Source organism: Rhizomucor pusillus (genome assembly GCF_041956525.1).
Source record: "Rhizomucor pusillus strain CBS 183.67 unplaced genomic scaffold VTP01scaffold_9, whole genome shotgun sequence".
NCBI classification, from domain to species: domain Eukaryota; kingdom Fungi; phylum Mucoromycota; class Mucoromycetes; order Mucorales; family Lichtheimiaceae; genus Rhizomucor; species Rhizomucor pusillus.
The window spans coordinates 53,479-80,605 of record NW_027192151.1 but is presented as its reverse complement, the minus strand read 5'-3'; the positions used below and the strand labels follow the sequence as shown (position 1 = coordinate 80,605).

Here is a 27,127-nt window from a genome sequence, read left to right as displayed (position 1 = left end):
AGGGGGTAAAGGGCATTAATTGCCAAACTTTTGAATAATGCGCTCTTTTATGTTTGTCTTTCTTGACGCTGAGTTTGAGTGTCCACTTTGACCAAAGTCCCGGCAAAACCCTATGTAAAGTAAGTTTAGAGAGATAGAATCGCAAGGACGGAAAAGTATTGCCACCATCCTTCCTCTTCTGCGAGTTGTTCTTCAACTCTTATAGCTTTCTTTAATGCTGCAATCAATAACGCCGGATATAGTTTCAAGAAGCTCATAGTCTTCATCAAAGTAAATCATCTTGAATGGAAAAAAAAATGTCGAAGGAAAAAAAGTGAAGCGGAAATCAATATAATCCGCAGCATGTAATCCATTTTTTGGGTGAATCAATGTTTCAGTGTGCGTGTCTATGTCCAAAAACTGTGCTTTACGAAAGCGATATGAAAGGACGAACACTGCGTGAACCAAAATAATCAAATGAGGTGTGCGAATGTATCCAGATATAAGCTCGAAATAAAATCAAGCAAATATGCATGCAGCTGCCTTCATATTTAAGGTTAGTCTGACAAGGACGAACCATGTACAGATTATTGCTTGCCTTTCAAAACTTCTTTCGCATCCAAATGAGACGGCGAGAGGATACCAGATTTTCTTGTAAAGCTTGAAATGACGCGGGTTATTGTCTACGATCTTGTGAATGTCCTCTGATATGAAGCAGGTTGCAATAGACGATAAGGCTATGGAGGGCTGATTCATGGATGGTTATTGTTGTTGTGTTTGACAAATCCTGGAATATTATTACAACTACAGCACTAATAAAGATTGGTTGAATCGTATTTAGATCAACATATCATACTTCTATCAAATGCTTGACTCTTATTTCTTTGTCGGCGAACTCTGCTTGTACCTTTCTGATACTTTGAAGGAACGCAACTCAAAGTTGAAAGGGCAAGGACGTCTCATATCGTTCCGGGATGCATGTAACCACGTCTGGTCATTCAATATAGTTGCCATTCTGTACTGGGTACTGCCGGTGATGGAAAAACAAACATCCTTCAACCGTAGGTTTGTGGATGCTTTGAAAATTGATAATCAATCACGAACCAAATACCTGCCTCTGCGGAATACATTTCTACCGGGCTGCAGATCAAACATAATTCAGAATCAAACAAGTGAGAAAATAAACAGCAAAAGTAGTGCTGCGTGGGCGATTGTTATGGAAGTAGCGAGATAAAATGTATGTGACTCTGCGTGGAATCGAAATCTTCCAGACAAATTTTCAGGAAGTACTGTTCCCCTCGAGTATTTTTCCAGTAGTTCCTTACAATAGGAGAAAAGCCCTCCCCGCGACTCTGCGCGTGACAGAAATTAAAATTCGATGCCACATGCGTGACAGTCTTCATGATAATATACCCGCATAGCGATGGTGAATGGAACTGGCATTGTTAGGAATCCATTAAACATCAAAAAAAGAGGCTCTACGGATTCTTTGTCATAGAAGAATTGACAGGCTGTATTTATACTACATTTTCAGAAACAAATGACGCTAGAAAACCGCTAACTCACAACAATTACAGCTAAATTTGATGATTAGCGTTAAAATATACCCGCATACTGGTTCCTTAGGCTGCTTACCTGCACTGAGCAAACCCTTGCTGCAATTACACTCAGCAGCTCGGCCGCATCAAATGTTTCCTGTGAGTTAGCGTACGTCTAAAAAGAGAATATCAGCGTGTTGCTCACCAGGCACAGAGGCCGGAAGGGTAGCCCGGAGGCTGCATGACTACGTCGACAAGGGCTTCCTGTTCAGCGTTTAGAAATTGTTCTTGCATGTATTGTCCAAAAATGAGAAAGATAAGACTTCATGGTAGCTGTCAGAAAGAGTTAAGTTATATATGATTGTTTCCAGTGACTATCAAAAAAATGCATATATACACGCCGTGGAGAACCTGAAGAACTAGCTCACTACATGGATCAAGGAATACAGAGTGTAAGGATGAATGCCCATTGACTGATCACTTCTCTTCTCGTGATATCGTATGTATGCAATCATCGCTTCTCATGTGTCCTATCTTTCCATGTTGATGCATAACAGCTGTATACTTTGTTTGGGTCTCTGCGCTTGCAAGGAGATACCGATGCATACAACTATTAAGTATGATGGTCTCCGTAATGCAATAAGGTCGTTTGGTTGAATTTGGTCGAATACTTTAATTGTGAAAATCGTAAGCATTTGCATATCATCATTCTCATTTGCTGTAATCAGATGGTATGGGCTTTTCTAGACTTCCAGGATTTTAGAACATTTTGTCACCTGTTTTTGTATTGTTATTTTAATATCATTGTGACTGATAAATTGTCACGTATTTCTTTGATAAAAGGTATCAGGAGACCATGCAGTCAAACAATGCCGTCACCAAAATGTCCCAAATGTGAATAAATATTCTATCGACTGGAATACAATGAAGCAAAAGATCCCCTGTTACGTTGCCGATCTGGCACATTCTCGTGATGTTAAATAAATCGATAAAATGTGCAATTTTACTTTGTGGATTAATGCGCCAACAATTTTTGAAAAAGCTGTAGTTCATTTCCTCTGCTTTTGCCGCGACGTCAGGGCGGACTTTGAAAAAGAGAATAAACAGCCAGGCGAGGGATGCTTGTTGTCAAGATACCAGTCCACCTCCCCACTCTTACACAACAATGAACTCGTTGAGATTGGCGAGCCACATTGCGGCACGTTCTGCTACACGTCGAGTCATGACTCCAGGTGCGCCTTTTTGAGCTTTAGTTTTGAATGTTCCCTGAAAAATCCTAACATTTCAACAGCGATCCAACCTCGCTTGGTGGCTGCACCTTTGGGCAGTCAATTGGCTCGATTCAGCACGTCTCCGATCGCCAGACACGCCACTCCCGTCGAAGACAACCAAAAGGTTGATCCCAGCTACAAAAAACCCGGTGTTCTTGACGTCGCCGCTCAACAACTTTTGTTCACCGAGTTGTTCCGAGGCATGCTTGTCGTCCTGGAAAACTTCTTCCGCCCTCCCTACACCATCTTCTATCCCTACGAAAAGGGTCCTCTTTCGCCTCGTTTCCGTGGTGAGCACGCTCTTCGTCGTTACCCCACAGGTACGTGGCTGTTCTGGAATGTAAAAATGCGAACGCGGGATATTTACGAAAAAGGGGGCCAACAGGTGAAGAACGTTGTATTGCATGCAAACTTTGCGAGGCTATTTGCCCAGCACAAGCTATCACCATTGAAGCTGAGCCCCGTGAGGATGGTTCTCGTCGCACCACTCGTTACGATATCGACATGACCAAGTGCATGTAAGTTGTTTTGCGGCATATTGCGTGTAAGGGGATGCACAGGATGAATTGTAACCAATGATCTTTGCATAGCTACTGCGGTTTCTGCCAGGAAGCTTGCCCAGTTGATGCCATCGTTGAAACTGCCAATTATGAATACATCACCGAGACCCACGAAGAATTGCTCTACAACAAGGAGAAGCTCTTGGCTAACGGTGACAAGTGGGAAGTTGAAATCCAGAGGTAACGTGTCAAAAGGATATTTGTGCATATTAATAGACCGGATCGCTAAGTACGAACTTCTTTTAGAAACTTGCAAGCCGACCACCCTTACCGCTAGAGGCGAATATGAAAAAGTTGTAATGCTAGAAACAAAACAAGGAGAAAATTGTCTAGTTTTCTCGAATACAACAGAAAACATTGCTTTGTTTATCTAATAGAAGGTGGATATTACTTCAATGAATCTTTGCTTGCGAGAGAGAACTTTGTTGTTGGCAATACATCACGTCGTCGCTGTTATCTGAAGGAGGAGCACGCTGTGCAACAGAAGAAGCCCAGCAGCAGGCGCCCAATTTTTGTAAAGAGCGTTGTCCAAGCAAGTTCCATACCCTGGCATCATGAAACTATGGCGGATCGGCAGGGAGTTCGCATTATTCCTAATTGGAGCATGCCTTGCTGTTCTAGTGTCTGCAGACGAACACAGCCATGTGGTACGCATTCTGTGGATACAAAGGAATAAGCGATTGTTAATGTTTTGTGCCTGCATAGTACGAGCGTGGCGAAGAAGTGGTCGTATGGATGAATACAGTCGGCCCACGGAATAACAGGCAAGAAACTTACCCTTACTACCACCTGCCTTTCTGTGCCGGCACAAGTGCTGTTGAACATCACCATGAGACTTTGGGCGAGGCTCTTCAGGGCATGGATCTTATCAACTCTGGCATCCCGATACGCTACCTCGGTATATAAAGATTCAACACACAAATTACTGTTGCACGTATATCTAATACGGGATAACATTTAGAACCGGTGGATATCCAGTTGATATGCAGCACGGTTTTTGGACCAGAGGACATTCGTGTGATGAGATACGCAGTAGACAACGATTACTGGTACACGATGTTTGTCGGTTAGTCGGCAACAAACGTTGTGGGAAAGAATGCGACAGCGAGACTGACAGGAATTTACATCCTGCAGATGACTTACCTATCAACAACCCTGTTGGCGAGAAACCCGAAGACGTTGGCAACCAAGAGGACCCCAATTCACGGATGGAGCGCTTGTATATCTATACCCACAAGAAGTTTGTCATTGAATACAACGAAGACAGGGTAAATATTCAATGTCGTTCAGACCAGAAGACTGTTCGCAGCCAGGCTGAGAAAATATATGTTTAGATAATTTCAGTGGTGGTGCAATATGGCAACCCGGTCGAGCTTGATCCTAGACAGCAAAGTTTGCAAGTGGATTTCACTTATGCTGTAGAATGGAAACCTACCACTATTCCGTTTGAAAACAGATTCGAGAGGTTGTTGGAGACTGATTTCTTTGGACACAAGGTGCATTGGTTGTCTATCTGCAGTTCCTTTATGATGGTGCTCTTCTTGACAGGTCTTGTCTCTGTCATCTTGCTGCGTACCATTAAAAGAGATTATGCACGCTACGGTCGAGAAGAGGATGTTCCAGACTTTGCAAGTATTCCAATGATCTGGATAAGTATATCATGCTCTCTAATTGTACTTATGTGCAATAGGATCGAGACTTGGGCGACGAGTATGGCTGGAAACAAGTGCACGGAGATGTATTCCGCCAGCCTCCTAGGCTCATGCTAATGTCTGCGTTGCTTGGCACCGGCAGTCAACTTATTATTCTCGCAGCAGTCGTCATTTTATACACCATTATTGGCGACCTGTATGCCGAGCGTGCAACCATCTTGACTGCAACCATCTTCCTGTACGCGCTCACTTCAGGCGTTGCAGGGTACACCAGTGCACGATACTATGTCAACTATGGCGGCAAAGATTGGGTGCGAAACGTCCTATTGACTGCAAGCATCTGGCCGGGTGCGTTGGTCCTTATTGGAGGCTACGTCAATAGCGTTGCCATTTACTACTCTAGTTCCCGCGCTATTGCGTTCCCGATCATGGTAAGTATTTTCTTTGCTTTTCCTTTCCTGAGCATCGATGTGATGTACTAATAGATCGTCCTCGATAAATGTATAGCTTGCAATGCTGGCAATTTGGCTCTTCCTATGCTTCCCGCTGACATTGCTCGGTGCCATCGTAGGCAGAAACTGGGGATCTAAGCCTGATTTTCCCTGCCGCGTAAACCCGATTCCACGGCCTATACCCGAGAAAGTCTGGTATGCTGAGCCCTTGGTGATCATTGCAGCTGGCGGTGTCCTGCCCTTTGCATCCATCTTTATCGAAATTTACTTTGTCTTCACGTCGTTCTGGACATATAAGATTTACTATGTCTACGGCTTCATGTTCCTCGTATTCATCATTCTGCTGATCGTCAGCGCGTGTGTCGCTATTGTTAGTACCTATTTCCTCCTAAACTCGGAAGATCATCGATGGTAAGGCTTATAAATATTGTTATTAGATGTCTTAAATCGACTGACAAGACATCTTCCAGGCACTGGTTGAGTTTCATGACCTGCGCATCCACATCAGCTTACGTGTATCTCTACTCAATCTATTACTTCTTTGCAAACACAAAGTAAGTTCGTCTGTCTATTTCCCAAGAGATATGCAATATCATAACGCCTACTTTCATCCGCGATAGGATGACAGGTCTTTTCCAAACAAGTTTCTACTTTGGCTACACTGCCCTGTTGTCGCTGGGAATGTTCTGTATGCTAGGTAAGCTCTGGATTTAAGCAACATGTTTGCCCACCAAACAATCCTTAACTAAATGTGGTGCAGGTTTCGTGGGCCACACTGCTGCCAACCTCTTTGTACGCAAGATTTACCAGAATGTAAAAATCGATTAACGTTGTGCACATATACTTTTAAATCATTTATGTTTCTCTCTTTCAATAAACTGATATTGATTAAAGCAGAATAAAATCAGAAGCTTCTTAATCGATTTCTTCCATCTTTGATTCGGCTGCTGCTGCTGCAGAAGTCTCTTCGGCAGCAGCACTTGTTTGATCTGTGGCCATCGGCTCAGATTCAGGCTCGTCTTCGATGGACAATCCAAGCTTGACCATGCGGTAGATTCGGCTTGCAAAGTCAGATGGGTCATCCAAAGAGAATCCTGAAGTCAAGAGCGCAGTCTCATACAACAACTGTGTCAAGTCCTTGATGGTGCGATCGCCGCTATCTTCCTCAAATTTCTTTTTAAGCGCCTTGATAATTCCATGGTTGGGATTCAACTCGAGTGTTTTCTTAGAGGCCATGTAAGACGACATGGTAGTGTCTCGCAAAGCCTGGGCCTTCATGATACGTTCCATATTCGCAGACCAGCCAAATTGACCTGTCGTAAGGACGCACGGAGAACTCGTCAGGATATCAGACACAATGACCTTCTCGACCTTGTCTCCGAGAATTTCCTTGATCGCCTTTGTTAGTGGCTCCAGAGCCTTCTTTTCCTCCTCGAGCCGCTTCTTCTCTTCTTCATCCTCTTCTAATTCAACGCCTTCTTTGGTGATACAGACCAATTTCTTATCCTCGTATTCACGAAGCTGCGAAATGCAATACTCGTCGATGGGATCAGTCATCAAGAGCACCTCAAATCCACGTTTCTTGAAGCCTTCCAAGAAGGGCGAGTTTTCAACCGAGGAACGCGATTCGCCTGTGATGTAATAGATATTCTTTTGCTTCTCGGGCATCCGTGTCACATAGTCCTTGAACGAGGTCATTTCGTCGCCAGACTTGGTCGAATAGTACCGCAAAAGGTCGGCCAACTTGGCACGGTTCTGCGTATCCTCGTGGATACCCAACTTTATATTTTTGGAGAAGGCTTCGTAGAACTTGTTAAAATTCTCTTTATCTTCTGCGATTTCGCCAAACATTTCAAGGCACTTGCGGACCAAGTTTTTGCGAATCACTTTCAATATCTTGTTCTGCTGAAGCATTTCACGCGAAATATTGAGTGGCAGGTCTTCCGAGTCGACAACGCCCTTGATAAAGTTGAGCCATTCCGGAATCAACTCCTCGCAGTCGTCTGTAATAAAGACGCGGCGGACATACAGCTTGATGTTGTTGCGTTTCTTCTTGGTCTCAAACAAGTCAAAAGGTGCGCGCTTCGGGACGTAGAGGATGGCACGGAATTCGAGCTGGCCTTCAACGGAGAAGTGCTTGACAGCCAAGTGATCTTCCCAGTCGTTAGTAAGCGCCTTGTAGAACTGTGCATACTCCTCTGGCTTGACATCTTCGGGGTTGCGAGTCCAGAGCGGTTTGGTCTTGTTTAACTCTTCAGTATCGATGATAGTCTCTTTAATCTTTTTCTTCTTTTTTTCCTTGCCTTCGCCTTCTTCATCCACTTCTTCAATCTTTGGCTTTTCTTCCTTGGCTTCTTCCTCTTCATCGGGAACTTCCTTTTCGACCTCTTTTTCGGTCACGAGTTGGATAGGATAAGAAATGAATTCCGAGTGTTTCTTGACAACGTCCTTGATACGCTTCTCGTCAAGGTATTCAAGCTGATCCTCCTTCAAGAACAAACGAAGCTCGGTGCCACGTCCGAGACGCTCGTTCACTTCATCGCGAGTGATTGTAAAGTGGCCACCGGCTGCACTTTCCCAGATATACTGCTCGTCGTCGTTGTGCTTTGTGATCACTTGGACCTTTTCGGCCACGAGATACGCAGAATAGAAACCGACACCAAATTGACCGATCATGGAGATATCAGCTCCTGCCGAGAGCGCTTCCATGAATGCCTTGGTGCCAGACTTGGCAATGGTACCGAGGTTGTTGACCAAGTCGGCTTTGGTCATGCCAACCCCCGTGTCACGAATGCTAAGAATATTGTTCTTCTTGTCCGGAGTGATTCGGATATAGAGCATCTTCTCTGTATCCAGAACGGACGGCTCCGTGAGCGACTGGTAACGAATCTTGTCAAGTGCATCTGACGCGTTGGAAATCAGTTCACGTAAAAATATTTCCTAAATTATGCGTTGTAGATATAGTTTCACACAGATTCCTGCGCTGCATTTGTCTTGCCTTGTTTGAATAGAAGGTGTTGATGATGAGACTCATCAACTGAGAAATCTCGGCTTGGAACGAAAACGTCTCAGTTTCGACCATTGTGAATGCGTGCGTGAGAAACGGATAGAGTGAGGGGAAAGAGAGAGGAAGAAACGGGAAGAAGCAAAAATGTCGTTTATGCAGGGGATTCAATTTTGAGTCTTATTCATGCAGCGGACAAACAAACAAATGACGACTTGAGATATTTTACAAAAGCGTTGACTATTACTCTAAAGTTTCAAGATAATCACGAAACATATCCTCTCTATGAGTTTTGGATTCAATGTCGTGATACCGTTTATCCTTTTCCAGGATGACCTTGGCATCTCTCCACCGCATACCCGGTCGAATTTCCTTGGTTTCTCTCAAGAGATCCTTGTATGCGTCCTCTTTACTCTTTTTGCCGCCACCCTTCTCGGCATTTTTCCTCAGTTCTTTCACGTAATCCTTGAATATAGATTCTCGTACTCGGGACTCTCGGATCGCCTTGAATCGTTTATCGTTCTTTGCCTTGCGTCTAAAGTCGTCCCAGTACATTTTCGCGTTTGCAATTTCCTTGACCAGATCCAGGTATTCCTCTTCTGGATCCTGCGTCGCATCGAGACAGTTGTGAGATATTCCTGACCGACCAATTTCTGTAGAATTTATAGTTCTATACATACCTTTGCCTTCGGCTTGTTCGCCTTTTGTTGTTCTGCTAGTACGCGGCAGAAATTGTTGAATAGATTTTTCCGTTTGCTATGTGGCTCAACCACTATAGCAAGTTAAAGATCAGGCTCTAGTTAACTGATAGACCCGATACTTACATGAGTATCTAGGATCGTTGATAAATTTGGGTAACTCTCTCTCCCACGTCGAGAATGGAGAAATATTCTTTTCTGATAGCATTTGCTGTTTACCGCTGGTCAGCGTTATATGATCTTGTCTCTTTGATTTACCATGTACTTGCCGTAAACTTTTCGATGCGCTCCTCGTTTGACATTTGATCTTGTCCAGAAGATGGTTGTTGCTGTGACTTTTCTTCCGGAGCTTCCGTTGCGGTAGCCTTTTCCTCCTCTTCTTTCTTTGGTTCTTCGACCGGCAATCCCAGCGCTGCTGCCTCTTCCGGGTCCATATTTTGCAATTGCCACATGATATCTTCCTCGGTCATTCTAATTTGCTTCAGTTAGCGTCTACCTTTATTTATGATATGCATTTTTACTTACTCGGTGCCTGCTTGCGGTTCCTCTTCCTCTTCTTGTTCAGACTTTTGACGCTTGACATCTTGCGGCTCTTCTGCCTTTTCATCCTCCAATTTTCGCTTTTTGGATGCTTCCTCCTGCTCCTTCATTCCCTTGACAGCATCCTCAATTTCCGCTGGGATCTCCCACACAGAGGTCTTGGTTTCCTTGTGGAAATAGAATTCTAATCCATCAGGAGTGCGCACTAGCAGCCAGTCGGTTCCAGGGATCGGTATTCTACGAAAAATAAAAATTGTTGGATACACAGATCAACGATTATCCGAGTGAATAACGGATCTCAAATAAACTTACTTTTCCTTCTTTTTCTTTTTTGGTTTTTCAGTTGTAGTGGGAGGTGGTGGTGGTGCCGTAGCAGATGTGGGAGGAGGTTGTGGTGGGTGCACTGGTACGATCGGGCGCTCCCACTGCGTGACTCCAGTGTAGGTATTGTAGTAGTAATATACGCCTGCTGTCTGTGATTCCAGGGCTACCCACCCGGGAGGTAGCATTTGCACCGCGTTCGAGCTGTTGGGATCACTCATGAATATTGACGATCTTTGGTTCAAGAAGCCGCCACAAAGGGAAACTGGAATTGAAACAGCGGGCGGGATTTAAGTGCAGAGAAAGAACGCGTAATGGTCAGGCACTTTATCCTCCTCGTCGACGAGAATATATTCACACTAACATGGTAAATAGTACTATAATATTATCAATGTAACAGTATACTAAATTCATGAATGCAGAGTATTATGCAATATAACGGCGGCTCTGTGGTAGCCATGGTGGGAAAGAACTGCGTCGCCATTGCAGCCGACAAGCGACTCGGCCAACAGTTCATGACAGTCTCTACCGAATTCCAGAAGATCTTTCAAGGCACTGAAAAGACCTTTATCGGTTTACCGGGACTTGCCACAGACGTCTTGACACTGTACGTTTAACAACATTGCAGCTTTTATTGCGGCATTCAAACGCTGACTGACGACTTTAAACTTAGAGCTGAACGTTTCCGATTCAAAATCAACATGTACAAGATGCGAGAAGAGCGAGATATAGAACCAAAGACGCTGGCACACATGGTATCCTCGACACTTTACGAGCGGCGGTAGGGATATAACAATACGTATGTTTTAATTTGGCAACTAACGCGCGTTTGCAGGTTTGGACCATACTTTGTGGAACCAGTGATTGCCGGCCTTGACAAGAAGAACCAACCATTCATATGCTCGATGGATCTTATTGGATGTATCAACTTTGCCAAAGACTTTGTTGTAAGTGGTACTGCAGGACCTAACCTTTACGGCATGTGCGAGTCACTGTGGGAGCCGGATCTCGAGCCAGAGGATCTCTTTGAAACCATATCACAGGCGCTGCTTAATGCGCAGGACAGAGATGCTTTATCTGGATGGGGCGCAGTTGTACACGTCATGTATGTTTTTGCATATATATATTCCTCTCTCTTTAAGCATGCACGCTAACAACCTGCTTGCAGAACCCCCGACAAGATCATCACTCGAACACTCAAAGGACGACAGGATTAAGGGAAAAATGTTATTCATTGATACCGAAGACAGTATGCAAGAATGAAATGTTGGAAAGAAAAAAGAAATGCTACGCTTTTTTATTTTGGAGAATTTTCATTACTTGGCGACGACTTGTCCAGATGGCGTCACGGCGACGGCGACGAAATGCCCGTCATTCCTCTGCCGTCCTCTATTGGATTGAGAGACTATTGGGCCGCAAAAATGTTGCTGATGTGTGGTGATCGCATTAGAGGAGGATTTCTTTTATTTACAAAACTTGCATGTGTGTGTGTGTGTATGTGTGTGAGGATGACCATTTGGGGGTGGGTGAGTGGTGGGACTCATCAGGATGTCCCGCTGATTTGCTCACAGGGTATCACATCAAAATCAGCCTGGGGTGGGGAAGACGGGCGTTTGGGTGTCATGGAGCTAGTGAAAACTTTGGGCGGATCGGTGTCAAAACGTACTACAGATTGGCGCTGCTTTTTTGTACAAGAAAACGGTAATGATGAGTTTGTGGGCGTGGGGACGGGTGTGTCTGGAGATGCAGGTGGTGTCTGTGGTGATTTTACAAGGATGCTTGTCGGTTGAAAAGATCGACGTGCCACAATCTCGGGTGCTTCTCGCAGCATCGTTTCATACTCCTCTCGTTCCCTTCGTTCATTCTCTTGGATGATCGATTGTAGGATTTGGAAGCAGTCTCGCCGTCTGTCAGGATGCCCATATTTCCGTCTCGTCGGTTTCGGCACAGTGGCCGGTGGTGGTTGCGTCGACGATGTAGTTGAACTGCGCCTCCTGTTCCAGGATGGTGGTGATGTTGTTTGCAGAGATGATGATGTGTCTAGGATAGCGTAGCTTGCGTTTCGATTGATTATTGCTGGAGTTGACGTTGATGTGTTGATTGTGAGTGTTGAAGACATGATATTGTGGAAAAGTGAAAAAAAAGGGGGGTTTAAAGTTGGTGAAAGCAAAAAAGTGGGGCTCAACGATTTTTTTTTCACTCTTTCCAAGGTGAAACACAGAAAGTCCGCGACGATCCATTTCACCCCCTCCCCCAAAAGGACACACATTAAAGGTGAATCGCAATACCAGGAAACATAAAAAATTTTTACCACGTTTAGGGTTTACTTTTTGTAACTAGCTGCAAAAAGGCGACGTATATTTGGGAAAGAAAAAGCTATTTACATGACGACATGCTACTGTTGATCTTGCACTTTAGACTGCGGATCCCCTTCTGCTGATTGGTGCGGTTGTCCGTTCCCAACCTGCAGCTTCAAGGTGATCGCCGGAGCATCAGCACCCTTGTGTTCACCTGATGCTGCTGCTACCTCTCCGCTGGGGCACAGCTCCCGCAACTTATCCTCAAGAATCCGCTGTAAATCTGGTTAGCACGCTTGAAAGATAGAAACTCCCACCCTTCGAAACTTGCCTCTAACTCATTAGCGTCTTCGTAAACAATAGACCCTTCTTCGTTAAATGTCCGCGCATTGTCAAACATCAGCTTGAAATCCGCGCGGAACTCGGCCAGGCTCTTGTAATATGTTGAATGGATGCGTCGCTTGACCATGTTGATCGAGATCGGATGCTGGATCATTGTGTAATATTGCGGATACTCTCTGTCGTCTACTAGGTCCATAAACAAATCAGCAAGATTCCGATATGAACTAAAAAATATATGACAGATTTAGTTCGTTTTTGTCCGCCCCCGTTTTGTTGTCCATGTGAAGGGGGACCCTTACTCTTCATCTTCTTCTCGCACATCTTCAAGCGCTTCCACGCATGCATCCATAATCCGCGTCATTTCTGCTCGCACTCGAGGCGCTAAAGTTTCTGGGCTATTCAATCGTTCTTCTTCTTCCTCTGATCGTTGACGTTTTCTTTGCTCCTATTGGAAATTTGTCAGCATAAGTAAAAAAAAAATTTGGCGGTGCTGCTGTCATTCTCACATTTACGTCGGCCCTTCTTGGCCGGCCCCTTTTCCTCGGTAGAACTACTTCTCCGTTGCCGATACTGGTATCTTGTCTTCTACAGGAAGTCGCACTTTAATTGGCTCCTGTCACACCCTCGCACATTACCGAACATTCCACTTACCGTTTTCGGCCACGCCTGCTGTTCGTAGTGTCGCTGCTCTCATCTTCGGTATTTCCTGCTAAGCGAGCCTGCAGTCTCTCAAGACGACGTCGTCGTCTTGCTTCCTTCTTTGCAATCAGTTCATCCAAGTCTACGTTTTCATTCTCAAGAGCCTATGACTATAGTTAGATACTCTCTTCGTCACCCCACACCCTAAAACTGTGGGTTATACTTGCATTAAGCCATTGTTCTTCTGTCAATCCATCGTCGTATCGCACGTTTTCTCGGTTACGCTGTCCACGACCATATTCGAAGACTGGGCCGGCTTGCTCTTCAAGGTATTCATCGTTGCGGTACACTTCAGGCAGTTCGTCTTCCTGCAGCAACCGTTCCAATTTTTTGCCACGGCCGCGGCCGCGGCGGCTGCTATTTTCTTCTCGACGCCGCTCATCGTCGAGTTTGTTGAAGATAGCCAGCTCTTCGTCTGAGCGCTTCAGCATTTCATTTAATTCTTCATCATCCACTTCCTCGTCTTCGGCATCTTCTTGATTGTCATTTTTGTCTTCGAGAAGCGAACGCTAAACCAGAAATGTTTTAAGTCAATAATTCCACACCCCTTCGCCGCACACCACTCAGTTTGGATCCTACCAGGAATGCCTCGCGATCTTCATCTGTACTTCGGTTATCAAATTTACCAGCTTGAATGACTTTACCATCAATGTCAAGCTTGTAGTTTGCGCGCGCTAGAATATTCTCCTCGATAGAGTTGGCGGAGATCAACCTGAAAATCCGCACTTCTTTTGTTTGACCAATGCGGTGGGCGCGGTCTTGTGCTTGCAGATCCTGATGCGGATTCCTGGGGGTTGGGCACATGAACGAGTGAGTTTCTAAATCTTTTCAATAATGATCGACATAACACCATACCAGTCAGAGTCGAAAATAATGACTGTATCCGCGGCTTGCAAATTTAAGCCTAGACCACCTGCACGCGTACTAAGCAAGAATACAAAGTACGGTGAATCAGGTGCATTGAATTTCCCAAGCAGACTGGACCGCTCGTCTGCCTTGGTCGAACCGTCGAGTCGAAGATAATGGAAGCCACGCCAATGTAAGAAATCCTCCATAATGGTCATAATTTGCGTCATTTGGAAAAAGATCAAAACCTGACAGTAAGAAAATCTAATGTTAGCTATCTGAGGCAAGTACAAGACCAGTTAACAGCAACGTCTTACCCGATGACCAGTTGCTTTCAATTTGGGCAGCATGCGATCCAGAAGCTCGAATTTACCAGAAACTCGATACAGAAGCTCGTTAGAGACTCCACCTGGATTGACTGCATTTTCCACCTCTTCAAAAACGAAGGGATGGTTGCAGATTTTGCGAAGCTGCATAATAGTATTGTTCAATCCCTTGATACCAGTTTTGCTAATCACACGGACTAAGAACCGAATTGCAAATGCCAGTGTGGATATTCACACAACTTACCCTTTCTCTCCTGATGCAGTGTACAGAATTCCACTCTTCTTCATTTGAGAGTATAACTTGACTTGAAGGGCAGAGAGCTTGCACTTCACAACGCGTTCCACCTTGTCAGGCAACTCTGCTTCGACATCTTTCTTTAGACGACGGAGCAGGAACGGTCGAAGAACTTTGTGAAGACGTTTGATAATCAAGAGTTGCTCTTCTTCATTCAGTGCAACCTTGTCTTGGACGCCTTGGTTGCTGAAGGGTGTATTGAACCATTCTTCGAAACTCTTTACACTCTTGAAGATTTTCGGCAAGATAAAGTTCAGCAACGCCCACAGTTCAGGCAAATTATTCTATAGCTAGCGTTAGCATGCCCCAATTCTTTTATTCATTTGCCTCCAAACTCTAACATACCTGCAACGGCGTTCCGGTCAGGATAAGTCGATATCGCGAGTGATAAAATTGTCTCAACACCGAGGTCAATTTGGATTGAGTATTCTTCATACGATGACCTTCGTCGATTATCATGTGTAGCCATCGAATCTTGCTCAGAACAGGCCGATCCTTGATAATATATTCGAATGTAGTCAAAACGACTTGGAAATCGGTGTGGCGAAGTTCCATCTGCAGTTGTCGTCGTGCTAAAGGTGGGCCCTTGTACACAATCACCTTGACATCAGGTGCCCATTTTTCAAATTCTACCGTCCAATTCGTGATTGTACTATAATACCCGTTAGGTCTCTGCAACGTTTTTTACAGAGGTTTTCACTTACGATAATGGAACAATGATCAAGTAAGGGCCATTCTGCTGTTTCTTCTCGATCAAGTACGTGATCAAGCTGATAGTCTGAATAGTCTTGCCGAGACCCATTTCATCAGCCAAAATACCGTTTAGATGGTTATTGTACAGTGAAACCATCCATTGGAGACCTTTGAGCTGCGTTTTTTATCTAATTAGCACGCAAAGATACACACAGAAAAACAAAAATAAATTTGAATTTTCTTACCTGGTACTCCTTGAGAGTGCCTCCACTGAGGAGACGCGGTTGCGATACTTCCTCCTTGACACGATGAGTGACGCTAAAGTAGTCGGCTTTGGTACCTTCTTCAAGTTCCTGTGTTTCTGGCACAACGTCTTGGTATTCTCCGCGGTGCACAACATCGTTCTGTTGATCAACGACGGCTCGTGACAACGATTCCAAGAACGCGCCGGTTTGGCGGAGCAATTGCGTGAGACGTGTATCTTTAGCTTCGTCGATCAATTTCATATACGCTTCTTCATCGTCGTTCTTCAAAGCGCGAATGCGTTCTTTTGAAATCTTATCGGCCTTCTTTTGCTCTTCTCTTTCAATGTATTGATGATATTGTACGACCGCGCGACCAAGCTTTTGTTGCCGTGCTCGCCATGCAAGCTGGGTAGCCACCAAATTGCGGCCGTGATCGCAGATATGTTGCAAATATTCGAGTTGCTTTTGCTTTTCACGCTGGTCACGCTCGATACGTTGCTGTCGTTCAATCTTCTCTGTCATTCGAGCCTCACGCAAAGATTGCTTCTTCATGCGGCGATAAAGTACACGATCAACGGCTGTTGATAAAGTCGTGCTTTGATCCAGACCATGAATAATTTCTTGTCGCAACTATGGATTTAAAAATATATACCATCACTAGTTCGTCCTTAGTGTACATCTTTCCGAATACTTACTCTCTTTTGCTTATTGAGCAATCGCAAAGCTTTCAATTCTATAACGGCCTTAAGCTTTTGGTTATGACGACCATTCAGCAATCCCGATTCTGTAGCGAGATTGTTCGGTACTTTTTCCAATTCGGAAATGCGATATTGGACTCTAGATTTTATACGTCTGTCTCGTTCGGCCAAGACACTGTAAGGATCTAGTGGCAGCGACGTCGATGCACCCGAAGATCTAGGTTGCTTTTTGGGAATAGTGTAAGGTGTCGCGATCGATTCTTCAGATTTTGAACGCACTATGGCTACCGATGACCCTGATGTGCCAGACTCGCTGTCGTTCGTCTCTATACCGTCAATTGGCACTACGCCAGCAGCAGCAGCGGCATCCCCGTTATTGTTGTTGCTGTTCGACGACTGCAAAATTGAGTATCGCAAAGCAGGTGGAAGCGGCATATTTCTAGAGAGATAACGATAAGCGGCAATTTGCTGCTTTGCCGTGTAGAGTTGTTGCTCTGTAAGCGATGGCGGCGCTCCATCTAATAGTTCCTGTGAATAGGCAGATTCCACAGATCCGAGCAATGTTTTGTGTTCGGCTATACCTTTGCGGATCGTATTGTCAGCGTCGACAGCCGGCTTTTTGGAAGGCGTCGTCTGCAGTCCTTTGAGAAATTCCATGATCTGCGAGAATTCTGCATTGCTGTCTTCTTTGGCGCCCTGCGACTGCAGATATTTTGCTCGCTTTTGGAAAATGTCAGAACTGTCAAACCACAAAGTTATCGCGCATTTGTGTTCTTACTTGAATCAAAGAGACAAGTTTCTCTCGCGTAATTGTAGCAGGCGCCTGCAGAGCCGATGCGCCGATGACGGTGAAATCAGCTGCTGGGGAGCCCATAGTGTTGATTATTTTGCTTGATCAGCAAGTGAGCGTTCGTCTATCCTGGTTGTAAAGGGCGGGCTGGCTCTCAAAGAATTGAATGGAGCTGCTCTGACTGACTGAGCAAGGCCCCAGCACGCCATATTCGTAACTGCCTCGGAGATTGAAATTCGTCCACTCTGCTGCAAATCTCGTTTGCCTTGTGTTTGGAGAAGGCTTTTTGAGAATCGCTCCTAAACTCGGTGAAACTCTGCACGAGTGTATATCTTTACACTGAAGTTTTAGATGGAGGAATTTTGCCGCTGCTAGCTTGTTTTCACAAGTGATGAAACTGAGATAATCCAGCATCAATTATGCAGCCTTCTTCATATATGGATTCCTTAGTTGGGTTCTCGGCACTGCGAGCTAAGAAAATAAATAAGCGTAGACCTGTGGCTATACACACTTTACTAGCTTTATGTATTTTGCAGATATGTAAAAGTAATCGTATATTTGGCCTATCAAATAGTCAAAGTTAAAAACATTAAAAATGAAAAATTCGGAGGGAGCAGCTGCGCTTCAAGCCGACACTTGTTCATGTTGAAATGATCAAGATAATTCAACAGGGTCGGTTTTCGCGACCAGTAGCAGGCATTACTTCCAGACATTGCACTCTACATGGCTCGTCAAGGCTTCTCAGTGCGGGAATACCGAGAGCGTACCATCAGGTACCGACTGCACCGCCTACATCGCTCCTGCAACACCCGACTCGAGTGCGCCACTTTTCGGTTACTGCATCTCCTATAATTCGTGCGCAAGTACGCACAGTATCCTTCTCCACCGTCACTCGCGTTGCATTCTCGGCTTTGCGAGTACCAACTTTGGTGGCTGGCACAACAGTTGCCGGTGTCACCCTTGCTAACAATAAAATTACAGGTACGTATATATACAGATATACATTGGCGCAAACGAAGTTATTAATCATTTAACCTTAATTGCTAGATTGGACTGATCGCGGCACAGCGTTTCTTATGAGTGGTCTCAAAGAAGCTCAGAATTTCTTGGGATCGCTTCAGGAAAAAGCCGAGGAATTAGATATATCGATTCCCGAGATTCACTTGCGAGTGCCGGATGCCGTCAAGGATTTCCTATCGACGTTCAATGCCAGCGGCAGCAAAGAAGAGCATTCAACGACCCACAAATTTTCGAATGCAGAGGAGGAGCAGCAGAAGGAAGGACCGTCCGGCGACGGAGGAGGAGGCGATGGAAAGAATGCAGCGGCAGCGGCGGCAGCAGCGTCGGCAGCCGGCATCTTTGCCCACGATGATGAGGAAGAAGAGAAACCAAAGAAGAAAAAGGCGAAACGCGATGATGTTTCAGGCGGTCGACATGACGAGCAGCTCATGATGCTTACGAAAAAGCTTATTGAAATTCGCAGTATCCTGTTGTCAATCGACCACAACGAAACACTCCAGCTTCCAAGCATCGTTGTCGTGGGGTCACAGAGTTCTGGCAAGAGTTCCGTACTTGAAGCCATTGTGGGACACGAATTTCTGCCAAAGTATGTAACTTGTATATCACCAAATTCATTAAGTGGCCCTTTACTGACAGAGATCTACAGAGGCAACAACATGGTTACTCGGCGACCCATTGAGCTTACATTGATCCATACACCAGGAGAGGACGAGGAGTACGGCGAATTTCCCGGGCTTGGGCTAGGCAAGATGCATGACTTCAAGAAGGTCCAAAAGACCCTGACAGACATGAACTTGGCAGTGCCAGAAACGGAATGTGTATCGGATAAGCCAATTGAACTGCGTATTTATTCGCCAAACGTTCCCGACTTGACACTTATCGATCTACCTGGTTACATTCAGATATCCAACAAGAATCAACCGGAAACCTTGAAGCAAAAGATCGAGGAGCTCTGCGAGAAATACATTCGCGGTCCAAACATCATTTTGGCCGTCTGTGCAGCCAACGTCGATCTTGCCAACTCACCAGCTCTTCGCGCGAGCCGAAAATGTGATCCTCTTGGTCTGCGAACGATTGGTGTGATTACAAAAATGGATCTAGTGCCACCAGAAGTCGGTGCTGCAGTTCTTCGAAACTCGGATTATCCCCTCCATCTCGGCTACATTGGTGTTGTTTGTCGATCACCAGAGAATGTATCCGGAAACATGACAAATGCTCTTATTCGCAACGAAGAATCCTTCTTCAACAACCATTTAATCTACAATCAACGCGATATCCAAGTCGGCACTGCAACGCTTCGGCATAAATTGATGAACGTTTTGGAGCAAAGTATGGGTCGTTCGCTCTACAGCATAGTCGATGCGGTGCAGCAAGAACTTGAGGAAGCTCGCTACCAGTTCAAGGTGCAATACAACGATCGCCGCGTGACAGCCGAATCCTACGTAGCCGAGACGATCGATTCTCTCAAGCATAACTTTAAAGACTTTGCTAATCGATTTGGCAAGCCTCAAGTGCGACATGAAGTACGCACCATGCTGGAACAAAGAGTGATGGATATCTGTGCCGAGCAATACTGGTCTGATCCCAAAATTGCAGAATTGCCAAAGGCTGCAATCGATGATATCTACTGGCTTTACAAGATTGACTTGGCATCTGCGGCGTTGACCAAGAGTGGCATTGGCAGATCAACGACGCAACTCGTAGTCGATGTCTTGATGAGCAACATGGAACGTCTCGCGAACGCCGAGCCTTTCAGCTATCATCCTACTACCCGCAAGCAGATCATGAGCTTCACCAGCGAAATTCTGCGTAGCAAGTTCTTGACAACAAGCGACCAGGTCGAGAACACGATCAAACCTTACAAGTATGAGGCAAGTCGTTTTGTCGCAATCTTTGATTTATCTATACGATGATTAACCTTTCTTCTGTACAGGTTGAAGTGACGGACATGGAGTGGAGCGAAGGTGTGAAACGATCTGTGGCACTTTTGGAAAAGGAACTTGAAATGTGTGAACAAATGGCAAACTCGATCAAGAATTCCGTTGGAAAGAAGAAACTGAAGAGTGCCATCAAATATTTGTTGGATGTGGAACGCGAAGACGGTCGTCGTCAAGAACGTTTGCGTCAAATTGCGGAGGAAGGCGGTGCGGCTACCGAAGAGCACTTGCTATCTGCTGACGAGGAAGAAGCAATTAAGCCATTTTACAACCCTCGTTTGCTAGAAAAAGCCAAGGAAGCACTCTTTCTTCGCGACCGTGCCATGATCCTAAAGTATCGCATTGCTGCTCTGAAGAGCAGGCAATGCAAGTCTGCAGAAAACAAACAATATTGCCCTGAAGCATTCCTGAATGTCATTGCAGAGAAACTGACCTACACGGTAAGTCGAGAATCTACTGGATGTCTTGGCGCTGTTGTAACTAAGAATATGTGGCTACATAGGCTGTCATGTTTATTCAAGTCGAACTCTTGAACGAATTCTTTTTCCAATTTCCTCGCGAAGTTGACAATAGATTGGTTTATCAGATGGACCGCAGCCAGATTCAAAAGTTCGCACGAGAGAATCCTCCTATTCAAAAGCACTTGGATCTTCAAGAACGGAAAGCAAAGTTGGAAGAAGTCATGGACAAACTTAATTATCTTGTCAAGCGACAAGCTGACAGACAAGCCAGAGCTAAAATGGGATCTTTCTCCACCTAATATTAGTACACTCATTTCTTTCTTCTGCCTATATATCAACAAATCTATATAGCCTTTAGAGAAAACCATACCCTACCCTACTCCCCTTCACAGCATATTCATATAAACACAGGTATGCTTGTACTTTGTGCCTTACTTAAATTCTTCTTTTGTTGTAAAAGAGACGTATTATGCTCCTTTTATTTCCTGTTTTGTTGGACTACTATTGCACGTATTCCAAAGCAACTAAAAAATCTGCGCCCCAGGGTAAAGTCCAGCCCTTGGCACTTGCGCGTTTCCAGGATGCTTTTGGAATACCGAGATCGACCATGAAGAGCTCACCAGTTACCTCACTGGACAGACAGCCCGTCTTGGGTGCACCGAGACAGACGGTCCATGTTGGTCGTACACAATGCATCGGATCAGGTGCTTTACCTAAGCAAAAAAGGGTCAATTAAAGGGTTCACTTGTAACCCAATCTTCTCTCGCAATGTCATGTTATACCTGTACCACCATCGACGCCACTGGGAAAATCTATGCTGAGAACCGGACTTGCTTGTTTCCGTGTCCATCGGATCATGCTGCACAGTGTCTCGTACGTCTCGCCTTCTTCTTGATAATCGTTCAGTCTTAACTGCGATCCTAGCACTGCATCTATTACAAGCATGGCCGGCCATTGACCCAATTCTAAAACAAACGAAGGTTATTTGCTTGTTTGCGATAACTCGGCTGTGTCTGACCTTTCACGTTGTCTATAACCCGACCACCAAAAGATTTGAGCATCGATACTTGTCGCTGAACTACTTTGCACAGCTTGCTACTTTGTTCCCCGAGGCACACAACGACGTGGCAGCCTCTGTTAAGCAAATGTCTCGCCGCCGCAACGCCGCAGGCTCCAACCTTGTTGTTTCCCGCAAGCACAAGGACTATTGATCCTTTAATTCGTCGGCCTGGCAACCAATTGATTCAACATTTGTGTTGTCAAGAAAACAGACATTCGAGAATTCACATACCTAATGCCTGCAATGCGACCATACTCGCACCGCGACCTCCGTTTTCAATTAGCTGGTCTTCCGAAGGACCAGTGACTTTGGCTAGAGTTGATCGTAAGAAAATGAGGTTTAGAGAGAAAAATGGTGCTTCTTTCTCCCTTTCTTCACTTACCACACTCGTGCTCTGCATATGCCATCTGAAGAGGCGAGACTGTCAAGCAGCAGGACTGACCATTGACAGTTCTGATCTTTGGCTGCTTCTTTTTCAATTTCTCAACAGATGTCGCTGAGGTCTCTGTATCGGTATCGCTTTCTTCACCAGAGCTTTCTTTGGTGGAATCCAATACGTTCTCTGTAGGAAGCAAGCTCTTCTTTACAGTAACAGTTTCCTTGCGAGGCAATCTGTTCAAGGTCACGAGCAAACCTTCCAATCCAGTCTCATCTGATTGCTAAGTGAACACGTGTGTGTAAGCATCGTCGGAAACCATTATACTTCCATCTCGCCGGAAATACTTGCCTGAATCTCTGCAAACACTTTTTTCTTGTCAAACATGTCAAGATTGGCTTGAAAGTCAAACTCTTTGCCTTTAAATCCATCTACATCCTCATCTTCCCAGCCATTCATTTGTCGTGGTCTGTTGGATTTTTTTGCTATCGAATGCAATAAGCGAAAACCATCAATGTTCTTTTCAATAACAAAAGACATTTACTGTTGGATGATGCTGATTTTACTGGCACGACAGGGCTCTAAATTCCAATTCTTGTAAGATCATCATCGCTAAGCAACTACTACCAGTAGTACGTACTTTAGCGTGACGAGTATCTGCCCTTCGCTGCTCTGCTGCTGCACGGTTAGCATTGTTGTTGCCGCTTTGCTGTTTCTTCCTTTTGGTGGCACCGCCGCCGCCCGCGGTGCTCCCGCTGCTGTCAGTGCTTTTTGACGGCTCTCGTTTTGCCTCAGCAAGCACTTGAAGATCTGCAATGTCTGCGCCAACGACACCATAGATAGGTGTATACAAAGGTGGCTGTCCAGGGAATTCCAGTTGCACTGATAGGAGAGACGGTTTCGGTAAAGACGGGCGAATGCAGAGTTTCAAAGATATACCACATCACAGTGTACCTTCTTTCAAAGTCATTTCATGCGAAGAGAGTTCAATGTGGCCCACGAATCCGGTCACTTGGAGACCGGTCCTTAGCCGGACAGTAACGTGTGCTCCAATGTACTTGTCGGCCATTGTTCGTTGTTGCGGAGGATAGTGATGCTATATAAAACCTGAAGGAAGAAGGAGTGGTGTCGTTCAAGCAGCAGTCCGACTGAGACTGAACTGGGATGACAACTGCCGCCAGCGCTTGCATGCAGCAGCGTAGGAAGGCAGTATTAATCACTTCCAAGCATAGTCGTATGCTAATGCTTTGTAAATGGAGCAGCGTATTATTCATGTACTCTGTATTCCCTTTGGTATCCGAACATTCTCAATGGAATATATGTCCATTACGTCTATGGGTTTTAGTAACATGCCCAAAGTTCGTCAATGCTAAATAGTTGGAAGGTCTATTCCACCAGAGGATAAGGTTTTCCACTGCAGTTTCAGTGGATAGCATCCAGTAGTGTATGATCTCTTGACAGTTGTCATGATATCTTTTACTCTACGGTTTTACTCTACAGTTTACTCCTGGAACCGAGAGGTCATTGCAACAGGGGCAGAGCAGACAACGTTTCTGGATGCAAGTGCTGCGTGTGAGTTAATTGCAGTAATCATGGATGATAGAGATGAAGTGTTTAGTATTTTTTTGCTTTACTCTCAATGGGTTCCACTATAACTCACCTCAGGGCAGAGGCATAGACGACACAAGCGTTAACTTGTGAGGATTGATTTCGTCACAATCACCAAAAATTCGAAAAGTTTGTAACAACCATGAGCGAGGTTATAAATTTGTGTATGGATACTACCTTGATTGCTAGCAACTCAACGTTGCTGTATTTTCACGATTGAATTTTGAGCATTTGGCTGGTGCTACCCTACTGATAGAATTTATATTTTCTTGTTTTATCAAAACCTCTGGTCTCTTTTCTTTCCTTGCCCTAACCGTGATTACTTTTTGGAATGCAGAAGTGACATCCTGGTAGTCTAAATTCCTTTGATCTCACTGTTTTCAAGTCTTTGCCGTTGTCAAGCACGCGATTACTGCTAGATATTAGAATTCAGCCTGTCAGACACGACAGTATCCATTTTTCAAACATGCTTTAGAGCCGGATACACACCCCACATATATTTTTATTGTTTCTGGATTGTACAAAGTCCGCGAAAGATATAATAGGCGAAGATCGTTGCATTATATCACGACACCCCGTCTCCCCGGTCTCTCTCCGTGGAGTATCAATTTCAGAAAATTAGATTGGTTGTGATCCTTGATAAGATACTGCTCACAGCTAATAATCCTAATCCACGGAGAAATAGCAAGAATCCATATAGCGTTTCTGATTCACAATGCGCATGCCAACTTGTTAGAAAGTCCTTGACTTAGAAGCTTTGCATCTGTCAGAGCATCTGTCCAGACAGCGGCTAATCCGATTCGAGAGAGGATTGCTAAATCTATTCAGAATCGTGCAACTAGCAACAGGCAATGGGACTTTGATATCCTCCAGAATCAGTCAGCGGAGATCCGTGCATCCAATGGACTCCAAGAACTCCGTTTGCCCGACGACTGCACGGTGCAGCAGCAGTCGGACACCTGTGTGAAATAAGGCGTCCACAAATAAAGCGGGACTAAACAGCGATCAAGTACAGCTGCAGCCGCGGAAACAAGACAAGAAAATGTCCAGGACAACAACGTGGTGTCGCGATGGTCGTACAAGAATATACGCCCAAGCCTTCTCTTTCTTTGCCACGGACCGCCAAATAGTACAAATATTATAATAATACTGAATAAACTCAAGAAAAAGCTTCGATGCTGTCACACCAGCAACCCGGTTACTCAAAGGTGGCTTCTTTTACTTTGCTATTACCCACTGCCTTTTCCCTGCTGGAGACATAGAAATGTGTTCACTTGTTGGCAGTCCCAGAGCTTCGGATGATGTGGGGTGGGAAGTTGATGATAAGAAAATGAGACATCTCCAACGAGTACAGCTTGGATTAAGCCCGGTGATGCGGGATTTCAATGCTATCTTTGGCCGCTCGGGTTTTCTTGATCAGCGGGGGACTTCTACTTTATATTCGCTTCTTTATTTTATCGCCCTTTTTTACCATAGTCAATGGAATATAGCTCGTTTGACTTTGGAACTTCGTCGGGAGGTTTCAAAAGCAACTATGTGTCGGCTCCCGATCACGACCACTCGATCGACGCAGCAGCTGATTTCTTCTCATTCGCCGAAGCTTCTGGCGATTTCGAGCATCTTGACAGTTCTGCGACAGAGCACCCTCTGCAGCTGCACCAGCATACGCAAAAGATAGATACAACTTTTCACGAGCCGCAACTGACGCCTAGCGGGCGAGACGGCAGTGCGTTCACCGGTAGCAGCGTACTTACAGGGCACAATCCAGAATACGCAATGTCCCCGTTGCAGATATCATCGCATGCATCCAATATGGTTCACCTGCGCGAAAGTAATGCTGCTCCCAATGGATTTGATGGTTTTGCTGATGAAGAGGTAAACAAAAGATAAGAAGCGCTTACACATGCACAAGCATGAATATTAAACGAAATGTATCCTGCAGGAATTTTTCAGCCCTTTGGAGTCGCCGGCGATCGCACCTACATATGACCGTAACAACCAGCCCTATACCCACGTTTCGATGCAAAGCTGCATCAACGAAGCCACTTTCTCGCCTTTAACGTCTCCAGCACTCCACGCGATGCCCCAGCCTTACCATGGCAACAGCAGCAGCAATAACAACTTTGAGCAGCAGCCACCGGCAGCAGGTGCTGGCAGCGAGCAGTCGCCGGAAAGCATTCTGCAGCAAAAGCTGGCTATGATAGAGAGACAGCAGCAGCAGCTTCGTTCGGCACATTGGCAGCTCCAGGGAAGCAACGCTGGTGCTAGCGTCAATAGCACTAGCAGCGGTGCAGTCGTATCAGGGGTGGCTAGCAACGCAACGCAGGAGTCAATGCAACAAACACAACTAATAACAAACAGTCCACATGTAACTGCAACAGCGATAAACAGCGCCAACAACAGCAATACGGCCGTTTCGCAACCACAGCCAAAGGAAACTGGATTTATAGCGCCAGCAACACCTTCGCTTCTCATGAAACTAGGTGGTGGCGGAGGAACTGCTCCGAATCTTCCCGGCAACCACTCTGCTGCAGTTGACAATATGGCGTCTCTACCAGCGGCAATTATACAAGACAAGTCGACAACAACTGGCAACAATACATCGTTCAAAAAGACAACAGGCTCAAAAAGACGGAGAGTTACGCGGTCCTCGGCCGCGTTTACATCACCAGGCCTTGCGCCTACAGCACACGTGTCACCTCGATTCCCTCCAACTGACCCAACCATAGCAGCGTTAGTCTCACCTGCAGCGCTTCGTCCTCACGTTCCAGTTTCATCTTCTCCTCGGGCCCTGAAACCGTTAATATCACCATCACTGCAGCCGAACGGAAAGCGCCTGTCCGCGATCGAAGAGCAGGCAGCTGTGGCGGCGCTTGCCACAAAGAGCAACTACCAGAATATGCGAGAAGGAAAAGCAAAGAGTCTCGGCATTGATTTCTCGTCCAGCTTCCAATCCGGTATAGAGAACCGTAGATCAGCACACAAGGCTGCCGAGCAAAAACGGCGTGACACTTTGAAACAAAGTTTCGATGCTTTGCGCAAAGAAATTGCAGACGCGGTCCTGGATCCCGAGGAGAGCAGTAGTAACAACGATAATAATAATAATAATAATAATAATAATAACGGTAACAAGAGCGATGCTGGATCATCGGAAGACTCCAAGGAGCAGAAAGACAAGGCCGTCAAGCAGATGAGCAAAGTAACGTTAATACAGCATGCGTACGAATATATCGTACGGCTCAAGAGCGAAAACCGACGCAAGGACAATGAAATGGCAAAACTGCGTGAGCAGGTGCGCTCCCTCCAAAGTCAATTGAATGATCAGCCGACAAGAAACACAAATAACAGTTAATATTTGAAGGATGGGGCTCTTACGTCATTTGTATTTCTTTCCACTCACGTTTAAAGTGTCCTTTTGT

The 27,127-nt window shown here is 45.3% G+C and overlaps 10 protein-coding genes across 10 annotated transcripts; 5 read left to right on the top strand and 5 right to left on the bottom strand.

The window, feature by feature from the left end:
* Positions 1-2,682: 2,682 nt before the first annotated feature.
* VTP01DRAFT_10503 (uncharacterized protein) lies at positions 2,683-3,625 on the top strand (the record flags this gene model as incomplete). Its single annotated transcript, XM_069378873.1, has 5 exons — positions 2,683-2,749; positions 2,809-3,108; positions 3,174-3,306; positions 3,379-3,528; positions 3,595-3,625. 5 exons carry the CDS (start codon positions 2,683-2,685, stop codon positions 3,623-3,625), a joined length of 681 nt encoding a protein of 226 aa, XP_069238903.1.
* A 277-nt stretch (positions 3,626-3,902) lies between these two features.
* VTP01DRAFT_10502 (uncharacterized protein) lies at positions 3,903-6,280 on the top strand (the record flags this gene model as incomplete). Its single annotated transcript, XM_069378872.1, has 10 exons — positions 3,903-3,995; positions 4,054-4,246; positions 4,310-4,414; positions 4,483-4,616; positions 4,683-4,976; positions 5,039-5,431; positions 5,508-5,863; positions 5,923-6,006; positions 6,073-6,149; positions 6,213-6,280. 10 exons carry the CDS (start codon positions 3,903-3,905, stop codon positions 6,278-6,280), a joined length of 1,797 nt encoding a protein of 598 aa, XP_069238902.1.
* An 87-nt stretch (positions 6,281-6,367) lies between these two features.
* VTP01DRAFT_10501 (uncharacterized protein) lies at positions 6,368-8,534 on the bottom strand (the record flags this gene model as incomplete). The annotated part of the gene is made up of 2 exons (XM_069378871.1): positions 6,368-8,392; positions 8,451-8,534. 2 exons carry the CDS (start codon positions 8,532-8,534, stop codon positions 6,368-6,370), a joined length of 2,109 nt encoding a protein of 702 aa, XP_069238901.1.
* A 165-nt stretch (positions 8,535-8,699) lies between these two features.
* On the bottom strand, positions 8,700-10,236 carry VTP01DRAFT_10500 (uncharacterized protein; the record flags this gene model as incomplete). The annotated part of the gene is made up of 6 exons (XM_069378870.1): positions 8,700-9,062; positions 9,137-9,228; positions 9,281-9,365; positions 9,424-9,625; positions 9,680-9,931; positions 10,007-10,236. 6 exons carry the CDS (start codon positions 10,234-10,236, stop codon positions 8,700-8,702), a joined length of 1,224 nt encoding a protein of 407 aa, XP_069238900.1.
* A 143-nt stretch (positions 10,237-10,379) lies between these two features.
* Positions 10,380-11,232, top strand: VTP01DRAFT_10499 (uncharacterized protein; the record flags this gene model as incomplete). Its single annotated transcript, XM_069378867.1, has 5 exons — positions 10,380-10,382; positions 10,438-10,622; positions 10,689-10,796; positions 10,851-11,120; positions 11,184-11,232. The coding sequence occupies 5 exons, from the start codon at positions 10,380-10,382 to the stop codon at positions 11,230-11,232; spliced, it is 615 nt and encodes a 204-aa protein (XP_069238899.1).
* Positions 11,233-11,558: 326 nt separating this feature from the next.
* VTP01DRAFT_10498 (uncharacterized protein) lies at positions 11,559-12,134 on the bottom strand (the record flags this gene model as incomplete). The annotated part of the gene is made up of 1 exon (XM_069378866.1): positions 11,559-12,134. The coding sequence occupies one exon, from the start codon at positions 12,132-12,134 to the stop codon at positions 11,559-11,561; it is 576 nt and encodes a 191-aa protein (XP_069238898.1).
* A 276-nt stretch (positions 12,135-12,410) lies between these two features.
* On the bottom strand, positions 12,411-17,330 carry VTP01DRAFT_10497 (uncharacterized protein; the record flags this gene model as incomplete). The annotated part of the gene is made up of 16 exons (XM_069378865.1): positions 12,411-12,587; positions 12,644-12,878; positions 12,954-13,099; positions 13,161-13,239; positions 13,306-13,457; positions 13,521-13,862; positions 13,933-14,140; positions 14,209-14,447; positions 14,517-14,709; positions 14,770-15,104; positions 15,166-15,472; positions 15,525-15,688; positions 15,759-16,388; positions 16,454-16,974; positions 17,038-17,176; positions 17,235-17,330. 16 exons carry the CDS (start codon positions 17,328-17,330, stop codon positions 12,411-12,413), a joined length of 3,963 nt encoding a protein of 1,320 aa, XP_069238897.1.
* A 566-nt stretch (positions 17,331-17,896) lies between these two features.
* On the top strand, positions 17,897-20,963 carry VTP01DRAFT_10496 (uncharacterized protein; the record flags this gene model as incomplete). The annotated part of the gene is made up of 5 exons (XM_069378864.1): positions 17,897-18,227; positions 18,294-18,852; positions 18,913-20,137; positions 20,200-20,643; positions 20,706-20,963. 5 exons carry the CDS (start codon positions 17,897-17,899, stop codon positions 20,961-20,963), a joined length of 2,817 nt encoding a protein of 938 aa, XP_069238896.1.
* Positions 20,964-21,165: 202 nt separating this feature from the next.
* VTP01DRAFT_10495 (uncharacterized protein) lies at positions 21,166-23,169 on the bottom strand (the record flags this gene model as incomplete). Its single annotated transcript, XM_069378863.1, has 9 exons — positions 21,166-21,377; positions 21,447-21,629; positions 21,683-21,892; positions 21,956-22,036; positions 22,107-22,383; positions 22,452-22,585; positions 22,645-22,681; positions 22,741-22,982; positions 23,055-23,169. 9 exons carry the CDS (start codon positions 23,167-23,169, stop codon positions 21,166-21,168), a joined length of 1,491 nt encoding a protein of 496 aa, XP_069238895.1.
* A 2,018-nt stretch (positions 23,170-25,187) lies between these two features.
* VTP01DRAFT_10494 (uncharacterized protein) lies at positions 25,188-27,060 on the top strand (the record flags this gene model as incomplete). The annotated part of the gene is made up of 2 exons (XM_069378862.1): positions 25,188-25,583; positions 25,651-27,060. 2 exons carry the CDS (start codon positions 25,188-25,190, stop codon positions 27,058-27,060), a joined length of 1,806 nt encoding a protein of 601 aa, XP_069238894.1.
* Between the last annotated feature and the right edge of the window lie 67 nt (positions 27,061-27,127).